General features: G+C 39.7%; 1 protein-coding gene across 1 annotated transcript in view; it reads right to left on the reverse strand.

Moving 5' to 3' along the window:
- PCSK5 (proprotein convertase subtilisin/kexin type 5) overlaps positions 1-21,044 on the reverse strand; it is a 485,048-nt gene that overhangs the window by 378,963 nt on the left and 85,041 nt on the right. The window contains exon 4 of the mRNA XM_011984097.1: positions 6,779-6,892. Within this exon, the coding sequence (XP_011839487.1) occupies positions 6,779-6,892 (114 nt within the window). The remainder of the gene's footprint in view (positions 1-6,778; positions 6,893-21,044) is intronic.

Here is a 21,044-nt window from a genome sequence, read left to right on the forward strand (position 1 = left end):
TACTATCCTAGCTAGTTCATAGCTTTTGGCAGATATGCCCCACACACAAAACCGAACTCAGCTAATTTTCACTCTGCTGATCGACAAATATGAATTTTTTCCCCCTCAGAAAAACCACCCAGAGAGCATTCATGAAATCTGGGGTAGTGCATCAAAAATGAATCCATTTATTACAGTCTGCCTTTAAATAATGCATACTAAATAGGCCACCCAATATTCATCACAAAAAGTTCTACTGTGCTAACTAGGATGATGAGTCAGGAGTACCAGACATGAATTACTAGAGGCTGAGAGTCAAATAGAAACACTTTTGAGTCCTTCTGTGAGGCAGAAAAAAAATTGTGTGTGTGTGTGTATTTACAGTTATTTACTACGGGCTTCTCCAAAATCATTATTGGCTAACAGTTAAACTTGAAATACCATAAATGCGACATCAATTTCCTTAAGCAATGAAATATTTACATAACTAAAGGAATAAAAGATCTTTTCTATTAAACTCACATTTTCAGCCAAGTGTCATTTCTAAGTTGTCATCTTGGGACTATGCAATAGCCCAGCTGTTGAATTCCATGTACGAATGTGTATTTTACGTTGATTTCAGAAACACACATCTATTGTAAATTGAATAAGCCCTCCTACAAAGAGAAGCCTCCCACCAACAAGGGAGAACCCTCACAATGTATTTCGAATTCAGTGCAAGTAGACTGCAGACGATGAAGAGATGCTACTAAAATAGAGATCACAAAGGACTTCAATTATACAGATGATACTCCATTCTTTAGTTTGGGGGTGGGTGGACAGCCATTTCAATATTTATTTATTTGTGATTTTTAGAGATGGGGTCTTGCTCTGTCTCCCAGGTCAGAGCATAATGGTGCAATCATAGCTCACTGGAGCCTCGACCTCCTAGACTCAAGTGATCTTCCTGCCTCAGCCTCCCAAGTAGCAGGAAGTAATGGTACATGCCACCACGCTTAGCTTATTTTTTAATTATTACTTTACTTTTTTTTTTTAGAGAGGGGATCTCACTCTGTTGCCTAGGCTGTCTTGAACATCCTAAATATTTTATAATTTTAAAAATATTTAACTCCTTGAACTTTCTCACTTGATAGTCCCAGATTCTTGGGGAAGAGTCTTACCTCACCTTGCTCTCTCTACAGTCAGACTGAGTTTTCTTTAGTCATGAAAATATGGCTCATTATATCAGCTAGGTACCTTAAAACCAATTCTATTACACTGAGTTCCCAAAGATGTGGCCAAATCCTCATGACCTTTCCCATCAGATATCCTTTGTCTCTGGAGAAGCTTGAAAGAATATATAAGCCAAGGGTATTTTCAATCAGTGAAGGTAAAGTGAAAACATCTTCTCATATTAGAGCTGCCAGCTTTCTAAATAGAAAATTGTGTCAGTAAGAGGAAGGTATAAGATCAAGAAAAAGTTAAATTGACCAAGTGTGCTTTAAAATGCCCCCTAATTTTAAAAGCCTTTCTTTCCCCATCTGATAACTGGGAGGCTGTGCTCACACAAACTTGGGTTTAAATACGGTAGGAAAGTGGTGTCTCAAAGGGGTTTTGAGACCCCAGCATCAGTATCAATTGGAAACTTGCTAGAAATACAAATTCCCAGATTCTGTGCTGGGGGTTGGAGGGTAGGCAAGTTTTAAGAAGACCTCCAGGTGATTCTAATGCCTGTCCTTTATCGAGCATGATGTAGAATTATGTTACAAGTAAATGACTGAGTTTGAACACCAGGGTCAGTCCCTCGTAAATGGTGTGACTTTGGGCAGGTGACTTACCTTTGCTTTCATTTCCTCATCTATAACGTGAAGATAATAACTGTAGTTATTAACTCACTGGAACACTGGCGATAAGATAATACACAGGAAAGTGTGGCAAAATGCTTGACACACACTAAGCGTTCTGTACCATGGAAATGACACAGGTTTGCTTTTATTACAGAGTTTGCTCATCTATTTATTCAATCAGAATTTATTGAGCATTGACCACATACTACACGTTAGAATCACCTGGGGAATTCTGATGACATCCCACTGCCTTAGCCCCACTCCACACCAAAACCTAAAGGAAGGCCCAAGCTTGGATTTGTTAACAGTTCTGCAGGAGCTTCTAATGGAAGAAACAAATCTGCAAGCAAAAATTACGGGCCAATGTCCAGGCAGCAGAGGCTAAATGTACGCACATGATCCCAGAGAAACTTTTAGCAGGGAGATGCCTGCCCAGTCAAGTTTTCTTTGATGCTTATATATTCCTCACCTGCTTTATTAATCTTAGGAGGCACAAACCATGTTTTTCTAAACTCTCAGCACTTAGCACCATGTCTAACAAATAATAGATGCAGGAGAAGTTTGTCAATGCAACCAGAAGTGAGTTGAATTTCTAAGATTAACCCTCCAGCTCCTAGAAATCTCAACACAGTATGTCAGGATAGAGCAGTAATTATACAGCTATCATATCCATAACAAACTCATAAAAGCACTTTTCCCTGAATATGTTGCCCAAGCCTCAAGGCTAGACATAATGATTTTGCACACCAGTTTCCAAGGGGAGGAGCGACATGGGAAAAACTTTTAAGTTAATTAAAAGAGACACTCAGGCACACTTCATGCCATTCTTTAATCTCCATTCTCCTGTGATAAATATTGAACGACAGAAACGGGCCCAGGCTAACGAGCTGGAGGCAGGACCCTACGGAGGTTAGATACACTGCAGCAGCTCCAGGGCTCAGGAAAAGGAAGAAGGATATCGGCACCCTGCCTGGGTTGTGTCAGTGATGTGCTGCCAAACAGTACTCCAAAGGATGCCCACTGGACACGGGCTCTCACCCTTCTTTGACTAATTTAAATAAAAGGTAAAAAGGAACTACCATGTATTGCAATTAAGAAGTCAGAGAATAATAACAATTATGATTGACTGAGGGTTTTCTGGTGTCAGGTACTGTGTTAAAGCCTTATCATTAAAAATTTCATTTAATTGTGGTAGCCGGCCTCCAAGAGGGCTCCCAACACTCCTTACCTCCTAGTACATCACCCATACATGTTCCCTGTTACACTGAATCAGCGTTGACTCCTGTGACCAATAGAAAACTACAGAAATAAGGGTCTGTGACTTCTGAGGTTAGATGTCATAAAAGACATCACCACTTCCAACATGACCTCTTGGATCACCTGCCTGGGAAGCCAGTACCATGTCAAGTGGACACTCACACAGCCCTGTGGTGAGGCCCACATAGAGAGGAACCCATGTGCCAGCCTTGTGACTGGGCCACCTTGAAGTCTATCCTCCCACTCTCACCAAGACTTTGCGTCTTCCAGCTGAAGCCCCAGACATCCCAGAACAGAGGAAAGTCATTGTCCCTGGGCTCTATCTGAATTCCTGACCCTCAGAATCTATGAGATAATTGTTTTGTTCTTTTTTAATTTGAGAGGGGGTCTCATTCTGTCACCCAGGCTGGAGTGCAGTGGCACAATCATGGCTCACTGCAACCTCTGCCTCCCAGGTTTCAAGGCATCTTCCCATCTCAGCCTCCCAGGTAGCTGGGACCACAGGAGCACGCCACTTCACCCAGCTAAATTTTGTATTTCTGGTACAGATGGGGCTTCATCGTGTTGCCCAGGCTGGGAGATAATTGTTTTAAAAACTAAGTTCTAACAAAACTAAGTTTTGTTATGCAGCAAAACACCACTCATACATAAGAGCTAGACACTTTTATGTTACAGTTGAGGAGAGTTGGACCAATTCAATCATGGAGATTCTAAGTGAAGCAATGGGGATGGGCATCTAGCTTTGCAGATCTGAGAGTCTTGCCTCTCGTTCTGTCCTAACAAAGAAGCATAAGGTATGGAACCTGCTTCCCATCCCTTTTATTAAGGGAAAGTAGTCATTTAACAGGAATCTGTAAAGCACTTTGGTTGTCCTCAAGATACTTTGTTCATCCTACAGGGGACCCACCATTCTGTCATGTGTGTTTCAGTCATTTCTCTCTGGATAGATCAGAGGCTTCCTCACAGCACCCGTGAAGGGCAGAAGGGTGGAGACAGGATGCTGTGCTAATCCCGTGGACTCTGCATCAACCTGCCTGCCTTGGCCTCTCCACCACGTTCAGGCTTGGTGATCTTAGGTAAGTTAACTAAATTTCATAAGCCTCACAGACTTCTCATTTTAAAATTAGGGCCAATTTTAACACATGCATTTGTTCCAGCTGCATTAGAAAAATATTCATGGCCAGGCACAGTGGCTCACATATGTAATCCCAGTACTTTGGAAGCTAAGTGGGAGGATCATTTGAACCCAGGAGTTCAAGACCAGTCTGAGCAATACAGTGAGACCGTGTCTCTACAAAAAGTTTAAAAATTAACCAAGCAGGGTGGCATGCACCTGTGGTCCCAGCTATTTAGGAGGCTAAGATGGGAGGATCACTTGAGTCTAGGAGGTCAAGATCAGCCTGGGCAACACGGTGAAACCCCTCTTCTACAAAAACTACAGAAATTAACCAAGCATGGTAGTGCGCACTTGTTGTCCCAGTTATTTGGGAGGCAGAGATGCGAGGATTGCTTGAGCCCAGGAGGTCAAGGCTGCAGTGAGCCAAGACCACATCACTGTACTGCAGCCTGACACAGCGAGACTCTCTCCAAAAAGAAAAACAAAACAAAACAAAACAAAAAAACCTCATAAAGACTTAGCACATTGCCTGGCGCATAGTAAGTGCTCAATAAATGTTACCTATTTGTAATATTATCATCAAACATGTGTTGTAAAACACCCAATATGTTAAATGGCCAATCAAAAGCTCTTCTCTCAGTCTTTCCTCATGTCAGAAAGACATGAAATAATAGTGGTTCTTCAGAGTGACTAGATCTCACTATGCAGGCACTGAAATCTTCAGCCACCAGGCTAGCCAAAGGGCTAAAGCCTTGGTCATGGCTCCTGCTAGAGTTCAGTCTGCCCTGCTGGGGTGAAGAGAGGATCAGGGAAAGCTGCCAGATAGTTCTACTGTCCAGTGGATCATGCACAGACAGCAATTTGGCTCTTTCCTATGAGAACAAGCAAAGAGGGTCTCTCTCAACCTGGTCTTATAAACAGGGGTGTAGAGGCAGCTTTGTTTCCTCCTATATCTCAATCCCATTACATTCTTATCATTTTGTCAGTGCAGACAAAGCTCCTTAGCTCCTGCCAGTGCTCCCTCCAATGCCTTCCCTTGGGGTTCACTCTCTGCGGGTGTTGGGGCTAATAACCTGCCACCTATCTTCCTGTCCCTCAGGGGATTCCCACCGAAATGATGCTTAGATTCCCACCTTCCCTTGACCTTAGCTTTAAGGTTCCTCCCTTTTTTCCCCTTAAACATGAGAAAGATTTCTCTGTAAAATTCTGTTTGGAGTCCAAAATATTTCCATAACCTTTCATTTCTGGGTAAGACCAAGAAAAGGGAAATTAAGAGAAATACTAGCCACATTCACCCATCTCAAAATAAGCACAAATTCCCGGCCTTACAAAGTGCTGGGTTAGGTTTCTGGGGAGATATAAAAAGGGATCAAGATGCAGAGCTTGCCGTCAAGTGACCCCCAAGTCCAACGGGGAAGGTTAAAAAACAATATGAATAACTACAGTGTAAAGTGCCATGATGGATGCCATGAGCAGCAGGGAGAGGGTCCAAGAGACGAGAGGAGGGAAAATGATAAAAGACAGGAACATAGGGAAGGTCTTCCAGAGCAGTCAGCCTCAGGTGTGGACTCTGAGGACAGGGGATCCTGCCCCAAGGAGGTGGGGAAGGGCAGTGAACGTATTCCAGGCAGAAGGAATGGGAGGCAGGGAGCCAGGAAAGCATGAGGCAGCTATGGGAATGCCATGAATTCATGTCCTTGTTTCAGTTTGGAGACATTTTGTAAAAGAACAAGAACAGGAATACAAAAACTAAAACAGGAATACAACAGCTAAAGTAGTATAGTGAATAATATGCCGGCAAAGTTTAGCAATAAAAACTTTCAAGACAGAAAAAAGTAAAGGGTGATTTACACATTACAGAGTAAACTGGTGACATGTGGATTTCATGAGTAAGAGTACATAACATATTCAAATTCATTTCTCAGTGATCACGACCTCAAATCCCTAAGAGATTAGAGATGTATGTTTTCAAAGGAGGCCATGCCAAGTGAACTGGTGGATTACTCTTCCCAACATGTTAAGTAAGTTTCCTTCACTGAAAAATCTTTTGCTTGAACCATGAACTACCAAACCGAACACTTTCCAACGATTTCTTTTCCTGGTCTACTTTTACAAAGTTATTACCTAAAGTGAGAGGATACATATTAGATGACATAAGTTTGGGGTCTGTTACTTACCAGCGGAGTCATTTCAATGATGTTCAAGAATCAGTATGCATTAGCCAGACTAGTTTCAAGGTGGAGTAAATGTGTATCAGAGGTGAACATGATTATTGATAGGTCTAAGGATGTGTGCACCTTTGCATATTTTTCTATCCTCTGGCCCAAACTTAGAAAGCTACTGCATAAAGTAAGCTCTCAAAAAGAATTTCTGTGAATCGGAGCTCCCTTCTTTTTCTCTTTATTATAATCAACAAGCTAAGTTAGAAAGAAAATCCAGACAGCATCATAGGCCATTAACCAATCTCAAATGGTGGGTATTAAGATAGGAAATAATCCCTGGTCAGTATTTCTATGTCCTCCCAAGTCCGGTAGATTCTCTGCATATAATACAAAACTGGATGACATGGCCCTAGGCCAGGCTTCCTTAGCAAGCTTACCATATACCACATGCTGGGCCACTTGGGATCATTGAAATAGGTAGACTGGGCACGACTGAAGTCATAATCCCTCTTTGTCCGCTTTTTTACCACTTGCTGTTGGATCCATTCCACCTGCCAAGAAGGACATTGGGTGAGTATTCATGTTCCATCAGGGTTAGCACAACATAAATGACAGTCTGAGGCATTTCCCATCTTAAGTCAATGCTATTTAAGTCACAGGTTTCATTATGGCAACTAAAATCTCTGAGTCTAAGTGCTCAGGGATTCCTTAGAAACCCAGGGTTTTTTGTGTTTGTTTGTTTAATGAAAGTAGGGATTTTAGTTTTTTTATGTATAGATTATCTATATCTCTCAACAACAAGCTAACCTTTTTGCTTTCTCAGAAATCCTATTTACTTCCAATTTACTAAAAATTGGTAATGTTAACTTTTAAGGTAATTTTTCATCCTTACTTTATGCTAAGGGCTAGTCAACTTTTTCTATAAAGGTCCAAAAAATAAATATTTTAGGCTTTGCAGGTCACATGGTCTCTGATGTAATCACTCATTTTGCCATTGCAGCACTGTAGATGATATATAAATGAATGGATGCGAATGTGTTCCAATAAAACTTTATATACAAAACCAGGCTGGATTTTGTTTCACATGCCACAGTTTATAATTCCTGACTTCAAGTATGCATCCATTTTTTAAAACTTTCTGGGAGCAAAATGCTCCAGGATCACAATTTTTTAAAAATGGCTTTCTACAACACCGTGCGGTGGAAAAGCACTATTTGGAGAATTAGAAAAACCAAATCAAATCCCTAGTCCTATCTCTGGCACAAAATTGGAGAAGCCACTCAATTTCCTGAGCCACAGGCTCCCTGCCAGCTCTCAAATTCAAACACGCCCTATTTGAGAAAAGTCTCAATATTTAGTTATAAACTTGTTTAAACAAAGTAACCAGAACCCTTGAGTCTAATGCAGAATTTATAACCTAGCGGTAGGGGTATGTATGCGAACACTTTCTTTAAAACAGATTATCCTTATGGCAACGCAAAAATAAGCATGTTGCAGTGTTAGTGGGATGTCTCGAATGCAAAATCAGCCCTGGTGGCGTTCTTCAATTTGTGCCCAAATGCTCCTTTGTTTGATTTCTTCTGGTGATAGCTCATTTAGTCACAATGCTCTGAAATGTTTTGTTCCACCATTTATCCCTCCTCTCTACAACGGAATTAAAAAATGAGGCCGGGCGCAGTGGCTCAAGCCTGTAATCCCAGCACTTTGGAAGGCCGAGACGGGCGGATCACGAGGTCAGGAGATCGAGACCATCCTGGCTAACACGGTGAAACCCCGTCTCTACTAAAAAATACAAAAAACTAGCCGGGCGCGGTGGCGGGCGCCTGTAGTCCCAGCTACTCGGGAGGCTGAGGCAGGAGAATGGCGTGAACCCGGGAGGCGGAGCTTGCAGTGAGCTGAGATCCGGCCACTGCACTCCAGCCTGGGCGGCAGAACGAGACTCCGTCTCAAAAAAAAAACCAAAAACAAAAAATGAGTGGGGAGGAAGCGGGCTTTGTAGTCCACTGCTGTAATTCCATATCCAGCCATTCAGTGAACATTTTAAAACCTCTCTCACCTACTCAATTAAAAGATTACCGGAGGAGAAGGGATCCCAAGGCATCCTTCTCAATCAAAGTAGAGCAGCAATGATGGGTGTGCATGTACATTTTCTATTTCCAGGAAACATGTTAACCTCTTCATTTCAAAAAATCTAAGGAATGCAGTTCATTCACTCATTCATTCATTCAACAAACAAGTGCTAGGTACTGTGTTAGAAATACGAAGATGAGCAAGAATTGCTTTTAACTTTGAAGGACTTACACTTTATCAAGGAAATGTAACAAGTATTCCACAATTCTCCACTTCATAAAAATATCTTTACCTCCACGAATGACATCTGACACAGCCCCCATCACTGTATTACTTAGACTATTTATGATGATTTTGACTATGCAACTTGTAATCCTTATATTACTATCTGTAAGTCTTATCCCAATAAAGTTAACAAGTTCATATTTGCATGCTTGGTAAAAGAAGGCTGCTTAGACAACTCTTTTCAAAACGAATCCTATATTGGCAGTGGCCTTTCCTAATGAAGCATTCATAAATTCCACACTGCCAACCTATATATGTGCATAAACCAGAAAGTATCATGCCTCCCCCAGTGCGGACTCATTAAAGAGACTGCTAGAGATCAGGAAAGTCTATCCTGGGGTGGGAGTGGATAACTGTTCCTTAGAAAGACACTATAAATACTCACTGCTCCCTGTGCACACATTCAAACAGACAAATGAAGTAAGTATGTGAGAAAACCAAGTGACAGCCATTTTCCTAGACGAACTATAGGCACCAAAATAGAACAAAATATCTTACCCAACAGCATCCCTTCTATAATTTCACCAAACAAAAATGCTTAGTTACAGGACTTACTGGCTAGAAGGTGACACAGCAACTTGGCATCTAGATTTGACTACAAGTCACTCTGTCTGATCACAGGGCTGCAATACTCAAGAAAAGTTCAGTGGGTTTTTTTTAGCGTCAAATACCATGTATTTTGCCTTGGTGCCTTATGGGTATGTGTATATAGCCCTGTATTTTTTGGAAAGTGGGAAAAGCACCTCTTGGATCGGAAGGTTTCTATGACTGGAAAGACCATATTTATATTTTTAAGCTATTATCCATATGTCTATCCTTGAGCCCTTTAAGGAAAAAGCCAGAGGTAATGCATTCTACAGATTTTATTTCTTGCCAAGAAGCCTCATGCAAAGAAAAGATACTTAAAAATTCATTTTCATAAAACTATGGTCAGCCTAGGAGAAGGGAATTATTGTGTGTTTTGCCTCACTGGCTTAACTTCTGAAAGTTCTATTTCCAACACATTAAGGAACTACAGTTAATCCAGAGTGTAAAAGCTACAGAACCTTTGAAATCGTCAGTCTATCCTCTGTTAATTTAAACATACATGTGCCATATGATTTCAGGGACACTCCCTCCCTCTATTCACAGTACTCTCTTCCCTTTGGACCTTGGTCCAAGTAAACATTGTGCATTTGCTGCTTAAGAACCTTTCTCTAAAGATGTCCTCCTTTATAAGATCCAAAACACATTAATTGACAATTATGGGAAGCCCGGCCTCATAATCTCAGCTGAACTTGTATCTCATTATTTTGGAATTTACCAGCTTTCTGATACTACACATGGGGAAAGCAACAGGAGGAGAAAAAATGTGATCATATGAATATAAATCATGTAAGTTATTACGTAAATATAAATGGGAAACAAATTATGCTGTTGCTTTAAAAATGCATCCTGCAGTGATAGGGAATCAGCCCTTTAGATATTAAAAAGTATTATGCTAATAATTAAAACACATACTAGTAGCAAATGTCTACAGATATACCAGTGTAATAGCATAGAAAGTCAAGAAATTGACTCAAAACATGTAAGAATACAGTATATGATAATGGGATTATTCTAAATAAGTAGGGAAAAAAATTACTTCATAAATGTTTCGGAACACGTTGGTTGGAACCACCACCAACTGGAAAAAAAAAAATAAAGCTGAAGGCATTTCTCACGTCTTAGATCAGAATCAATTTCAAATGAATCAAATATTTAAATGTAAAGGTACTATAAGAAATATGAGAGATGTTTAAAACTAATCTCAGAGTGGAAGATTGTATCTAAGTATAACACAAACCAAAAAGATGATTTAGAAACACTGATTAATTTAACTACATAAAAATAATGTGAATGACATGGCCCAAAAAAAAAAAAAAAACACAAAACATCACAGGGAAGGTAAAAGACAAACTGGGCAAAAGTGTATAGCTCCTCCCATGAACAAAAGACTATCCCCCTAATATAGAGAGAGTTTCAACAATTAATAAGAGAACAATTCAACAGGAAAAGCAGCCACAGATACGGGTAGAGAAACCTCTGAAAAGGTAAATCAGGTTCTTATATAAAATACACTTAGCCTCATGCATATTAAGACAAAAGCAAGTAAAACCAAACTGAGATACCCCTTTTCACCTTTCAGATACAAACAAGCTAAAGGTTGATAATATACCGTTAATGGGGGGATGGGAAAAGGTTCATTGTCACATAATGGTGAGGGGAATGGAAACGTGTACAACTCTGGAGGTTAATTAAACAATTCCTTTAAAAAGGGTGAAAGAAGTAATTCTATTTTTAGGAGTTTATCCTACCTATGTACACATGTGAATGTGCGAGTTTATTTACTAAAATACTGCCATTAAGAACCAAAAACTATTCGCAACCTAAATATATGTATCAATAGAGATTAATATAATAAATGATAACATATCTGCATGATGGAGTAAAGTACAAGACAACCATAAAAGAGAATGAAATGGTCTTAAGGTACTGACAGAGAATCATCTCCATGATACAGTTAAAGTGGAAAAAAAACATAAGTTACAAATGGTTTAAAGGGATGCTATATTTCTGGCATCTCTCTAAAGTGATTATACACAAAAAACCTGATAAACTGGTTGCTTTCTGGGCAGAAAACTAGTGACTGGATACAGGGATAAGAGGGAGACCTTCTACTGTATGCCCCTTTAAATCTTGTTACTTTTGATCCATGGGAATATGTTACCTATACACACTATCATACAATCAAAAACCAATTTCAAATATGACTAAGCCCGGGCCCAGTGGCTCACACCTATAATCTCAGCACTTTGGGAGGCCAAGGCAGGAGAATGGTTTATGCCCAGGAGTTCAAGACCAGCCTGGACAACATAGCAAGACTCTCATCTTTACAAACAAACAAACAAAAATGTTTAAAAAAGTAGCCAGGCGTGGGGACATGAGCCTGTAGTCCCAGCTACTGAGGAAGCTGAGGTGGGAGGATAACTTGAGTCCAGGAGTTTGAGGCTGCAGTGAGCCATGATCAACGCACTGTCCTCCTGCCTGGGTGGCAGAGTGAGATCCTGTTGCTAAAAAAAAAAGACTACATATCTAAATCACAGCGTATTTCTTTGAAAAGCAGTTAATGAGAAAAAAAGATACATAAAAAGTGCCTTAGATGATTTTATATTATATTCCAACACAACTTAAATATTAAGAAAAGTTGGGTAAAGTAAGAAAAAGGAGTTGGATTTGGAAGAGCTTGGTCATTATCTTAGATTAGCTACCAGTCACCTTTGTGATCTTGCAAAAATCTTTGTGGGCCTCTTTTATCTGTAAAATGAGGGAAGGTAGACTAAATGTGCCCTCTACTCTCTTTCTTCCAGGTTTGAAATTTTATCTAGAGAGTCTAATTCTCTGGTTTGACTAGGAATAAACATTTTGTTAAAAACAACAGACAGGTGAGGTCGATGTTCTAGTTGATCAGTGATCTTAACTCATTCTGTGAAAATGTGAGATTAATATTCATAAATGAATGTAGTAAATTATATGTTACTCTATGATTTGAATGAAACAGTTGCCAGGAAATAAAATAGGTGGTATTCCATATTTTGTATCTTTTTTGAACTAACTAGCTTTGACCAATTTAGGGAAAAGAACATAAAAATACTTCCCCTCTATTTTCTTCTTTGATTTTGAAAACAAAATAGGGCACTTTGGGTTTTGTTTTTAAGTATGAGTTAGGTGGATAATGGACATACACACTTTTGCTATGGAAAGCAAGGGCTGAAGAAAACATTTTAGTACTGACATGCGGTTCCAAGAAGTTCTAAAGTCCAAAGGCAACAGATCCTAGAAATTTTCGAAAAACTCTGATCAAAACATCAAAGCTTACAATCCCACCAACAGTGTAAAAGTGTTCCTATTTCTCCACATCCTCTCCAGACTAGTTCAACCACTATGGAAAACAGTATGGCGATTCCTCAAGGATCTAGAACCAGAAGTACCATATGACCCAGCCATCCCATTACTGGGTATATACCCAAAGGATTATAAATCATGCTGCTATAAAGACACATGCACACATACGTTTATTGCGGCACTATTCACAATAGCAAAGACTTGGAATCAACTCAAATGTCCATCAGTGACAGACTGGATTAAGAAAATGTGGCACATATACACCATGGAATACTATGCAGCCATAAAAAAGGATGAGTTTGTGTCCTTTGTAGGGATATGGATGCAGCTGGAAACCATCATTCTCAGCAAACTATCGCAAGAACAGAAAACCAAACACCGCATGTTCTCACTCATAGGTGGGAAGTGAACAATGAGATCACTTAGACTCGGGAAGGCGAACATCATACACCGGGGCCTATCATGGGGAGGGGGGAGGGGGGAGGGATTGCATTGGGAGTTATACCTGATGTAAATGACGAGTTGATGGGTGCTGACGAGTTGATGGGTGCAGCACGCCAACACGGCACAAGTATACATATGTAACAAACCTGCACGTTATGCACATGTACCCTAGAACTTAAAGTATAATAATAATAATAAAAAAAAAAAAAAAAAACACATCAAAGCTAACCAGTGAGGGGGAAAAAAAAAAATCAGAGAATTTAGTAAAAGTATTTGTTAGACAAGGATATTCCATACTTTAAATTGTGGTCCATCTAGCAACTTATCATTAATTAGTTTTTAAATACTGGCATTGTCATTTTGTCACCTTTTTAAAGAAAAAGTTAACAAGATTGTTTAAATTCTGTTTATTTCATAAAGCTACTTGTGAACCAAATAAAGCCTTACTTTTGAAGTGATGGAGAATTCTACTTGATTTACTTGAAACAGGCATTTTGAATCTTATCTGATGACTGCAAACATCAGATGCTTCTATTAGAGAAAACATCTGGTCATGAATGTGAAAAATCATATAATTTTTGAAAGGTCATTCAGAGGGAAGTTGTGAAATAAACACTGCATGTACATTCAGAACAGTGTTACCGAAGAAAATACAGGCCAAACTGAAAAACTGGACTCTGCTGTAAAATTTTATGTTTAGTTGGCTTTCTCTAAGGAAGCCAAAATTCTAGAAACGTATGTTATCAATTTAATCTCGCTATATTTTGTTTATAGAAAAACTCATAGTGTTACTATTCTAATTACATTACTCACTTTCAAAGAATTAACATCACATTTCTCCCCTTAAGCTAGTCCCCTATTATGTACCTACTTCTAAAAATCTGATTTTCCAGTTTGTTGCTTATTTCTTTCCCCCAGTTTTGATAAGATGAAATGTGAATGTGAAAAACAAATGGTTATATCCCATCAAAGCAGTAAAATGTGCTTTCTACCCTCAAGACCCTTTCATTTATTTTTGTTCATGGTAAAAATATTTATTGAGTAGCTCCTAAGTGGGAGGCACTCTCCAGATAATGGCAGTGAACAAAACAGCCAACTGACTTTCACAGTTATTGATGAAAATACTAAATGATGCAAAAAGTAAATAATGTAAGGAGGTAGAAAGTGATTACGGAGGAAGAGGCTATTTCAAGTAAGGTGGTCAAGAAAGGCCTCTTTGAAAGATGTGATCTTTTAATAGAATTTTGAATAACGAGAAACCATCTGTGCAGATTTCTCAAAGATATTACAGGCAATGTGACCAGCTAATGAGAAAGCCGTCTAGAATGACTGTATACCTTCGTATTTTTGTTTGCAGTTCACTATTGTAATCTCTCAGGCCTACCAGTATTGCATTCGCCCTCCAGTGGACAGACAAAGGAAGAAGTTCACTCAGATCATGGAAGCAGAACCTCAGCCATCTGGTCAACCTACTCTAGGATCCTAAGTACCTGGAATATAATCTAGAAGGGGGATACAGGCTCACGCTGCACTTGTCCCCACAACTCCACCAACTTCTCAGCTAATGGTGATAAACTCAGCTGAAAAAGGGATCAAGCAAGGCCCTCTAAAGCATGAGGTCCTAGGCAAAAACCCTCTTGCCTAGATCTGGAGGTAGTACCCTTATGATGCTAGCCAGTATGAACTGTTTTGTTTGTTTGTTTGTTTTTTTAAGAGGGTTTTGATGAACATCTGTCTTTTCAACTAAATTATGGAGTAAAAATCACAGATTCAATCAATGCTGCCATCTAAATAGCAGAGAAATTATAAAATAATCTCTATGATAAAAAGTGTCCCAGGGCAGACGCGGTGGCTCACACCTGTAATCCCAGCACTTTGGGAGGCCAAGGTGGGCTGATCACCTGAGGTTGGGAGTTTGAGACCAGTCTGACCAATATGGAGAAACCCCGTCTCTACTAAAAATACAAAATTAGCCGGAAGTGGTGGCACATGCCTGTAATCCCAGCTACTTGGGAGGCTGAGGCAGGAGAATCGCTTGAACCCAGGAGGCAGAGATTGCAGTGAGCCAAGATTGTGCCATTGCACTCCAGCCTGGGCAACAAGAGCGAAATTCCATCTCAGAAAAAAAAAAAAGGAAACATTCAAACGAAGCCTAGAATTCAACTTAGTGCACCACCAGATGTAGACCATTCCTGTACTAGGAATCAGAAGACACAGTGACTTAATCCTTTGATTTTGGATATTAACACCTCTGAAACTCTATGAAAAGAGAAATAATATCAGTTGTTGGATGAATCTTGCTAAACAATTTAACATTAAATTAGGTTTTATAAGAATAAAGTAATTCTTTCTGGAGCTATTAAAATGTCTAAAAACATCCTGTGTATGATCTTCACACCTACCATAGCAGCATGATTCCGTCTGTGCCCAGAGCTAGGCTAGACTCTGCCACAGATGGGCAGTGTAGAACAAATTGGGAAAACATTTTACTCAAGTTCTTGGTAAAGAACTACCAATCACTAGTCCGGCCACTTGGGCAAATCACATAAATTCTTGGTATTCTATAGTCTCATTTGTAAAATGGAATTACCTGTATTGTTAACAGGACACACTTATAATGTGCTTCACAAATGCAAGCTCCCATAGTACTTAGTAACTTGTGTTTTTATTGCATGTTTCTACCACTGGCCTGGGGCAAAAGAAACTACGTTTTAGTATCCCTAGTACCAAAGGCAATGCTTGACAACAGGCCCTCAAGAAATAGGTAAGGTGAATGGATATTTTTACCTGGTAAATACATTTCTTGGTAGGGATGTCTAAATGTTCTCCTTATTAAAAGAAAAACTGGGAAATTTTAAATAGAAGGGAGTGAAAAAAAAGGAGCCAAAAATTTAGGCTTAATCCTATCAAGTTACAAAATGTTTCGTATTTCAACAACAGATAGATGGTAGCACAAGGATGATTACGTTACTAGCAATGAACAGCATGTAAAAATATTAATGAAGGATATAATCTTTCTTTATATAATTCTATGTTTTTAATGTTTCATTGACCCCTTCTCTGTTTGACACCCACATGAAACCCACTCTTGGCTGGGCGCGGTAGCTCAAGCCTGTAATCCCAGCACTTTGGGAGGCTGAGGTGGGTGGATCACCTGAGGTCAGGAGCTCGAGACCAGCCTGGCCAACATGGGAAAAACCCATCTCTACTAAAAATATAAAGAATAAGCCAGGTGTGGTGGCAGGCACCTGTAATCCCAGCTACTTGGGAGGATGAGGCAGGAGAATCGCTTGAACCCAGGACGCGGAGGTTGCAGTGAGCTGAGATCACACCACTGCACTCCTACCTGGGTCACAGAGCAAGACTGTCTTAGAAAACAACAACAACAAAAAAGAAACCCACTCTTGTACATATTTTTATCTTTTGAGAAGGAGTCACTTCCTCCACCTTACCTGTTTTACTGGTAAGACTGGAGGAAATGGCTCCATCTCAAGAGATAAAATCTCAGAAGGAAAAAGATAAAATCTCAACAGCAAAAAAGACAGTGGGTACAATTAAAACAGATAAACACAGAAGAACAAAGTAGGTGCTGACACAGGTCAGGAACCTGGAATATGTGGCGGGTTGGGGGAGGGAGAGTATCAGGAAGAACAGTGAATGGATGCTGGATTTAACACCAAGATGAGAGGACGATCTGTGCAGCAAACCAACATGGATGGCACACGTTTACCTTCGTAAGAGACTGCACCTCCTGCACAAGTACCCCTGAACTTAAAATAATAGTTACAAAAAAATTTCATTGTATGTATACTTATCCATCCACCCATTAAAAAACAGTTTGGTTTATTCCAATTTTTGACAATTACAAATAAAGCAGTTATAAACAAACATATGAACCTGGAAATAGATAAGAGCCGTTGTTTCATAAACTGCAAAGGCCTAGGGTTGAATCAAGTCAATGAAACCTATGATGTTAAGTGATGCATTCTCCCAGACTAATAAAAGACATCTCCAGCATTTCGATGGTCAGTGCCTAGTCCATAATCAAAGCACACAGCAAAAGAAGTATGAATTTAAAAGTACTTACATCGGGGAAAATATAAAGAGCATAGAAATGACTGTCAATCAACTCTCATAGCTAAGTGGAAAAAAAGGTGCCAAACTGATAAATTAGGGGATATTTCTTTAACATTTAATTATTAAGTATGATTAAACATTTGAATTTTAATATTTTTATATTAAATATTAATATTTAATAAAAATATTACTATTACGGCATGACATAAATATTGAATAAAGTATTTAATATTTTAAACATTTAAATTTAAGACTACCAATCTTGGCTGCTAGTAGTAATACCCACAAGCAACTGGTTTTTCACAACATGTAAGGACAATTTTTTTTTTTTTGGCTTTACTTTATCTTTCCAGGAAAGATAATTTCAAAGACTTCGGGCTCATTTTTCCATTGACGCTGCCGCTCTCAAAACTTGCTTAAAATCCCTCAAAGGCAAGACACTTATTTTATATTTGTCTCAAGTATATTTATTCTTTGGGACAAGTTAATTTGTCCTCTGGGGGAGAAAAAAAAGGATAGCTCCTTTATTCCTAGTCATGCCAAGATGCCTTCCAGAGGGTAAAAAGCACTTAATTTATGTGAAAAGAGAGAGAAGGGGGGAAAAGAGAGAAAAAGATGTGTGTGTGTGTGTGTGTGTGTGTGTGGTGTCTAGGTGTATGCGCCCAACATGAAGCAGGGGGTTGGAAAAGCCAGTGATGAGAACTCATTAAATACTTGTTGAATGGAAAGATTATACCCCCAAATCTTCCATTTTCTAACTTGTATTTCAGGTTCTTACATTTCAAACTTTAGGACATGTCATGTAATCAATAAGAGGAAATTTGAAAACAATTTCAATTGCTCATGTATTAAAAGGAAACAAATTCTAAAGTATCTAAAACAAATTCTACTGTCTGAATGCCACCTGGGGTTAAATTCACACCATTTGATTAAACGTAGTCTTAATTCAGAGATTGAACTGGGCAACACAGAATTCCCTCCAGTTTCACTCTAGGATCAAAATCATCACTGCATTAAAAACACAGTGGCATGACTTCATTCTACATTTATTTGTCTTTTGAATAATCATCCTCTAAGCAATTTGAAAGCCAGGGCAATGTAATTAATAAAATCTATTCAACATTTAAAGTAAATATATGTTACATCACTCTGCTCGTAGTATTGCTGAAGTTTTAGATAACTGCAAGAATGATAATTTTACCTTAAAACAAAGCATTAATCACTTAATGGGTTTTTGTTCTTTGACCAATCCCACAAGTCTGTGCCTAAATCATTTCAGATATTCCCAGATCTGTATTTGCAAAAATTGGATGCCCTCAAGTTGTATATCAAGTGAATACAAAGAGGAGCTTTATTTTGTACAGAGTAGAGAAATTGTTCAATTCAGCTGAGATTAGTATAAAAAAGAGGCAAATGCTGGCAAAGGAAAGGGCGCTCTCATTATTTCTCCAAGCAGAGGACATAGGGTGATCTGCTAAATATCAAAAAGCATGTCAGCATCTTGCTTCTCAATATAACATACCACTTAATTCCATAACTCATAAGCAATGGTCATGAAAGTTATATTTCTATGGAGAGAAACACTCTTCCCTTGTGACTAATTCAGCTCCATTGCACATACTGTCTTCTCCTAGCTATTTAAATATAAATGGCAATGGCTATTGTTTCTAAATTTCCATGGCTCCTACTGCTATGGTTTTGATCACAGTGGGAAAACTGAGGGAGGGGGAATGGTATGAGCGTGTAAGTTCAGAGCTGGGTACCAGGAGTTTTCATTTCATCCATTTTGCGCTTTCTCTTTTTAAATAAGAGGCATTATCAATACTCTGGGAGCTTCAGTTTTATGTTTTTAAAATCTTTCCAGCACCTTTCAATCTCTTCATTGTTAAGATTTAAAATCTTAGAAGTCAAGGGGTGACCAATTGTTATGCTGGCAAGCTCTAGCCTTATGAATCAAAGGGAGATGGGTAAAAAATAGTCTTTTCTTTCTGTTGTTACAAGATAAATATGCAACTTTTACGGAAATGTGTGAAGTCTGCATAAGCGTACTCTGTCCCCTTGAGGTTAACCTACGTTTGTAAATCCTAACATGAGTTCAAAATACATAAATTAAAAAGTAGCATGAAGTCATTGGTGAGGAGGAATGTGAATGAAGACCCCCAACATGGGCCCCCCCTACACACACAACAGAGATAAATGATAAGGGACTGCCTTGGGGGAAGGTCTCTGACTTCGAGTTTTCATTATAGTTTCCTTTTTCCTGAACTCTAACCTTACACTTGGCAGAAAGGGCAGGGGTGTTTTGCAACCAAAAACACTGGAATTGTGGCAGCTCTTAAACACCATCATCACCCTCTGAAATATTTAGCAAACAGCTACTTTGGTCAGGGTGGGGGAAAGCATGCCTTTCGGCCTCAGGGAAAAATGCTGTCCAAAATCCCTGGGTAAAGGGAAAGGGATTGGCATTTTCTCCCCTAAATCTAGTTGCCTGAGGCAAACCGAATGTTTTCTCAATTTGAGTGCTATTCCCTCACCTCAGAAACCACTGTAGGGGCTTCCAGCGAGGTGGTGCTTGACAAAACTTGCAGGTCATAGCACATAAAAATTTGGAAGAAGGCCTGATAAATGAGTGCACCGGCTGGAGCTCCTGTCGGTCCTAAGCCAGCCCTACCGGAAGGCGAGCAGCGCCCCAGCTCCCAGCTTCCTGGCAGTCTCCATGTGCGTCGCAGAAAGTAGTGCCAAGTCACTTCACTGGGCCTCCCTCACCCTGAGCACGTAATCCATGCCCACCACAGTCAATTAGAGGAGCCCTGGGGCTGAGGCTCAGAGAAGGAGAGAGAAAACACATTTTCATCACTGTCATCAAACCTGACACTTTCTCAATCTGAAGACCCAGGAGCAGCGAATCTCCCCCACCAAGCTTCCTTCTTTCACGCTGTGTGTTTTGGATGGCTCACCCTGGAGTCTGTTGTGTCAATGTTCACAGAAATGTGATGTGTTTACCGGACCCAAGGGGGGTGCCTATCACCAGTTCTCTCTATCCACTCCTCGGCCCTCCGCCCCCAAAAGGGTTCCACCCTGGCACATTTGGGCCCTCAGCACTAAAATGAGAGCTGGCCTTGACCACAGTTCCCAACAACCCTACTGAGCATTAGAGACTTGAGGAAGGGCTGTCAAATTTTTAGCACCTGTGTTACTCTTTAAACATTTTGTTCAGTATAATATTAAATATTCAGCAGCTCAGTTTCAGAGTGAAGGAAAGTAGAGGATAAAGACTGAGACTATAGGCTAGAGGGAGGCTGAGGATTCTAACTAGATTTACTGGAGATCCAGGAGGCCAAGGCCGGGTCTCCAAGTTTCTCTAGTCCCCACGGTGGCTATGCTAGCGCCTTGCCCAGAGTAGGTGCTCCGGAGGGATTTACAGAATGAATGACTGTATTCACTGCTCTTTGAGTCAAAGAATAATTGGTGGTCCCGTTGTTTTGCAGGGCCTAAACACCTAGGAGAAAGCAGAAAAGCAAGCTCTACTTCAAAAGTTCTCAGTCTGGAAAGAGGAAGAAAATAATCCTATGTCATTTACAGTTAGGAGCATCTGGACCTAGGTTCATGACAGATCAATGAAGTTTTGTCACAAAGCCAAGGCGTAAATAATGTAGGTAGTGATGGTTGTTTTTCAGGTACTCTGACTTCCAGTGGGTAGAGAAATCACTGGTTATAATAATCTTTAAAGTATAACTATTTAATTTTTTCATGTTTTATGCAAAATAAAGTATTTCTACCTATTGTTTCCTTAATGCCACCAAACTGTGCCATGGAAGAATCATCCATTTTTTACCAGGGAGACTGAGGCATAGTGGGGTTAGGTGACTTAACCCAGTCACATGATTGTAAAGGACCTGAAAC

The sequence above is a fragment of the Mandrillus leucophaeus genome, unplaced genomic scaffold (genome assembly GCF_000951045.1).
Source record: "Mandrillus leucophaeus isolate KB7577 unplaced genomic scaffold, Mleu.le_1.0 Scaffold260, whole genome shotgun sequence".
Lineage (NCBI taxonomy): Eukaryota > Metazoa > Chordata > Mammalia > Primates > Cercopithecidae > Mandrillus > Mandrillus leucophaeus.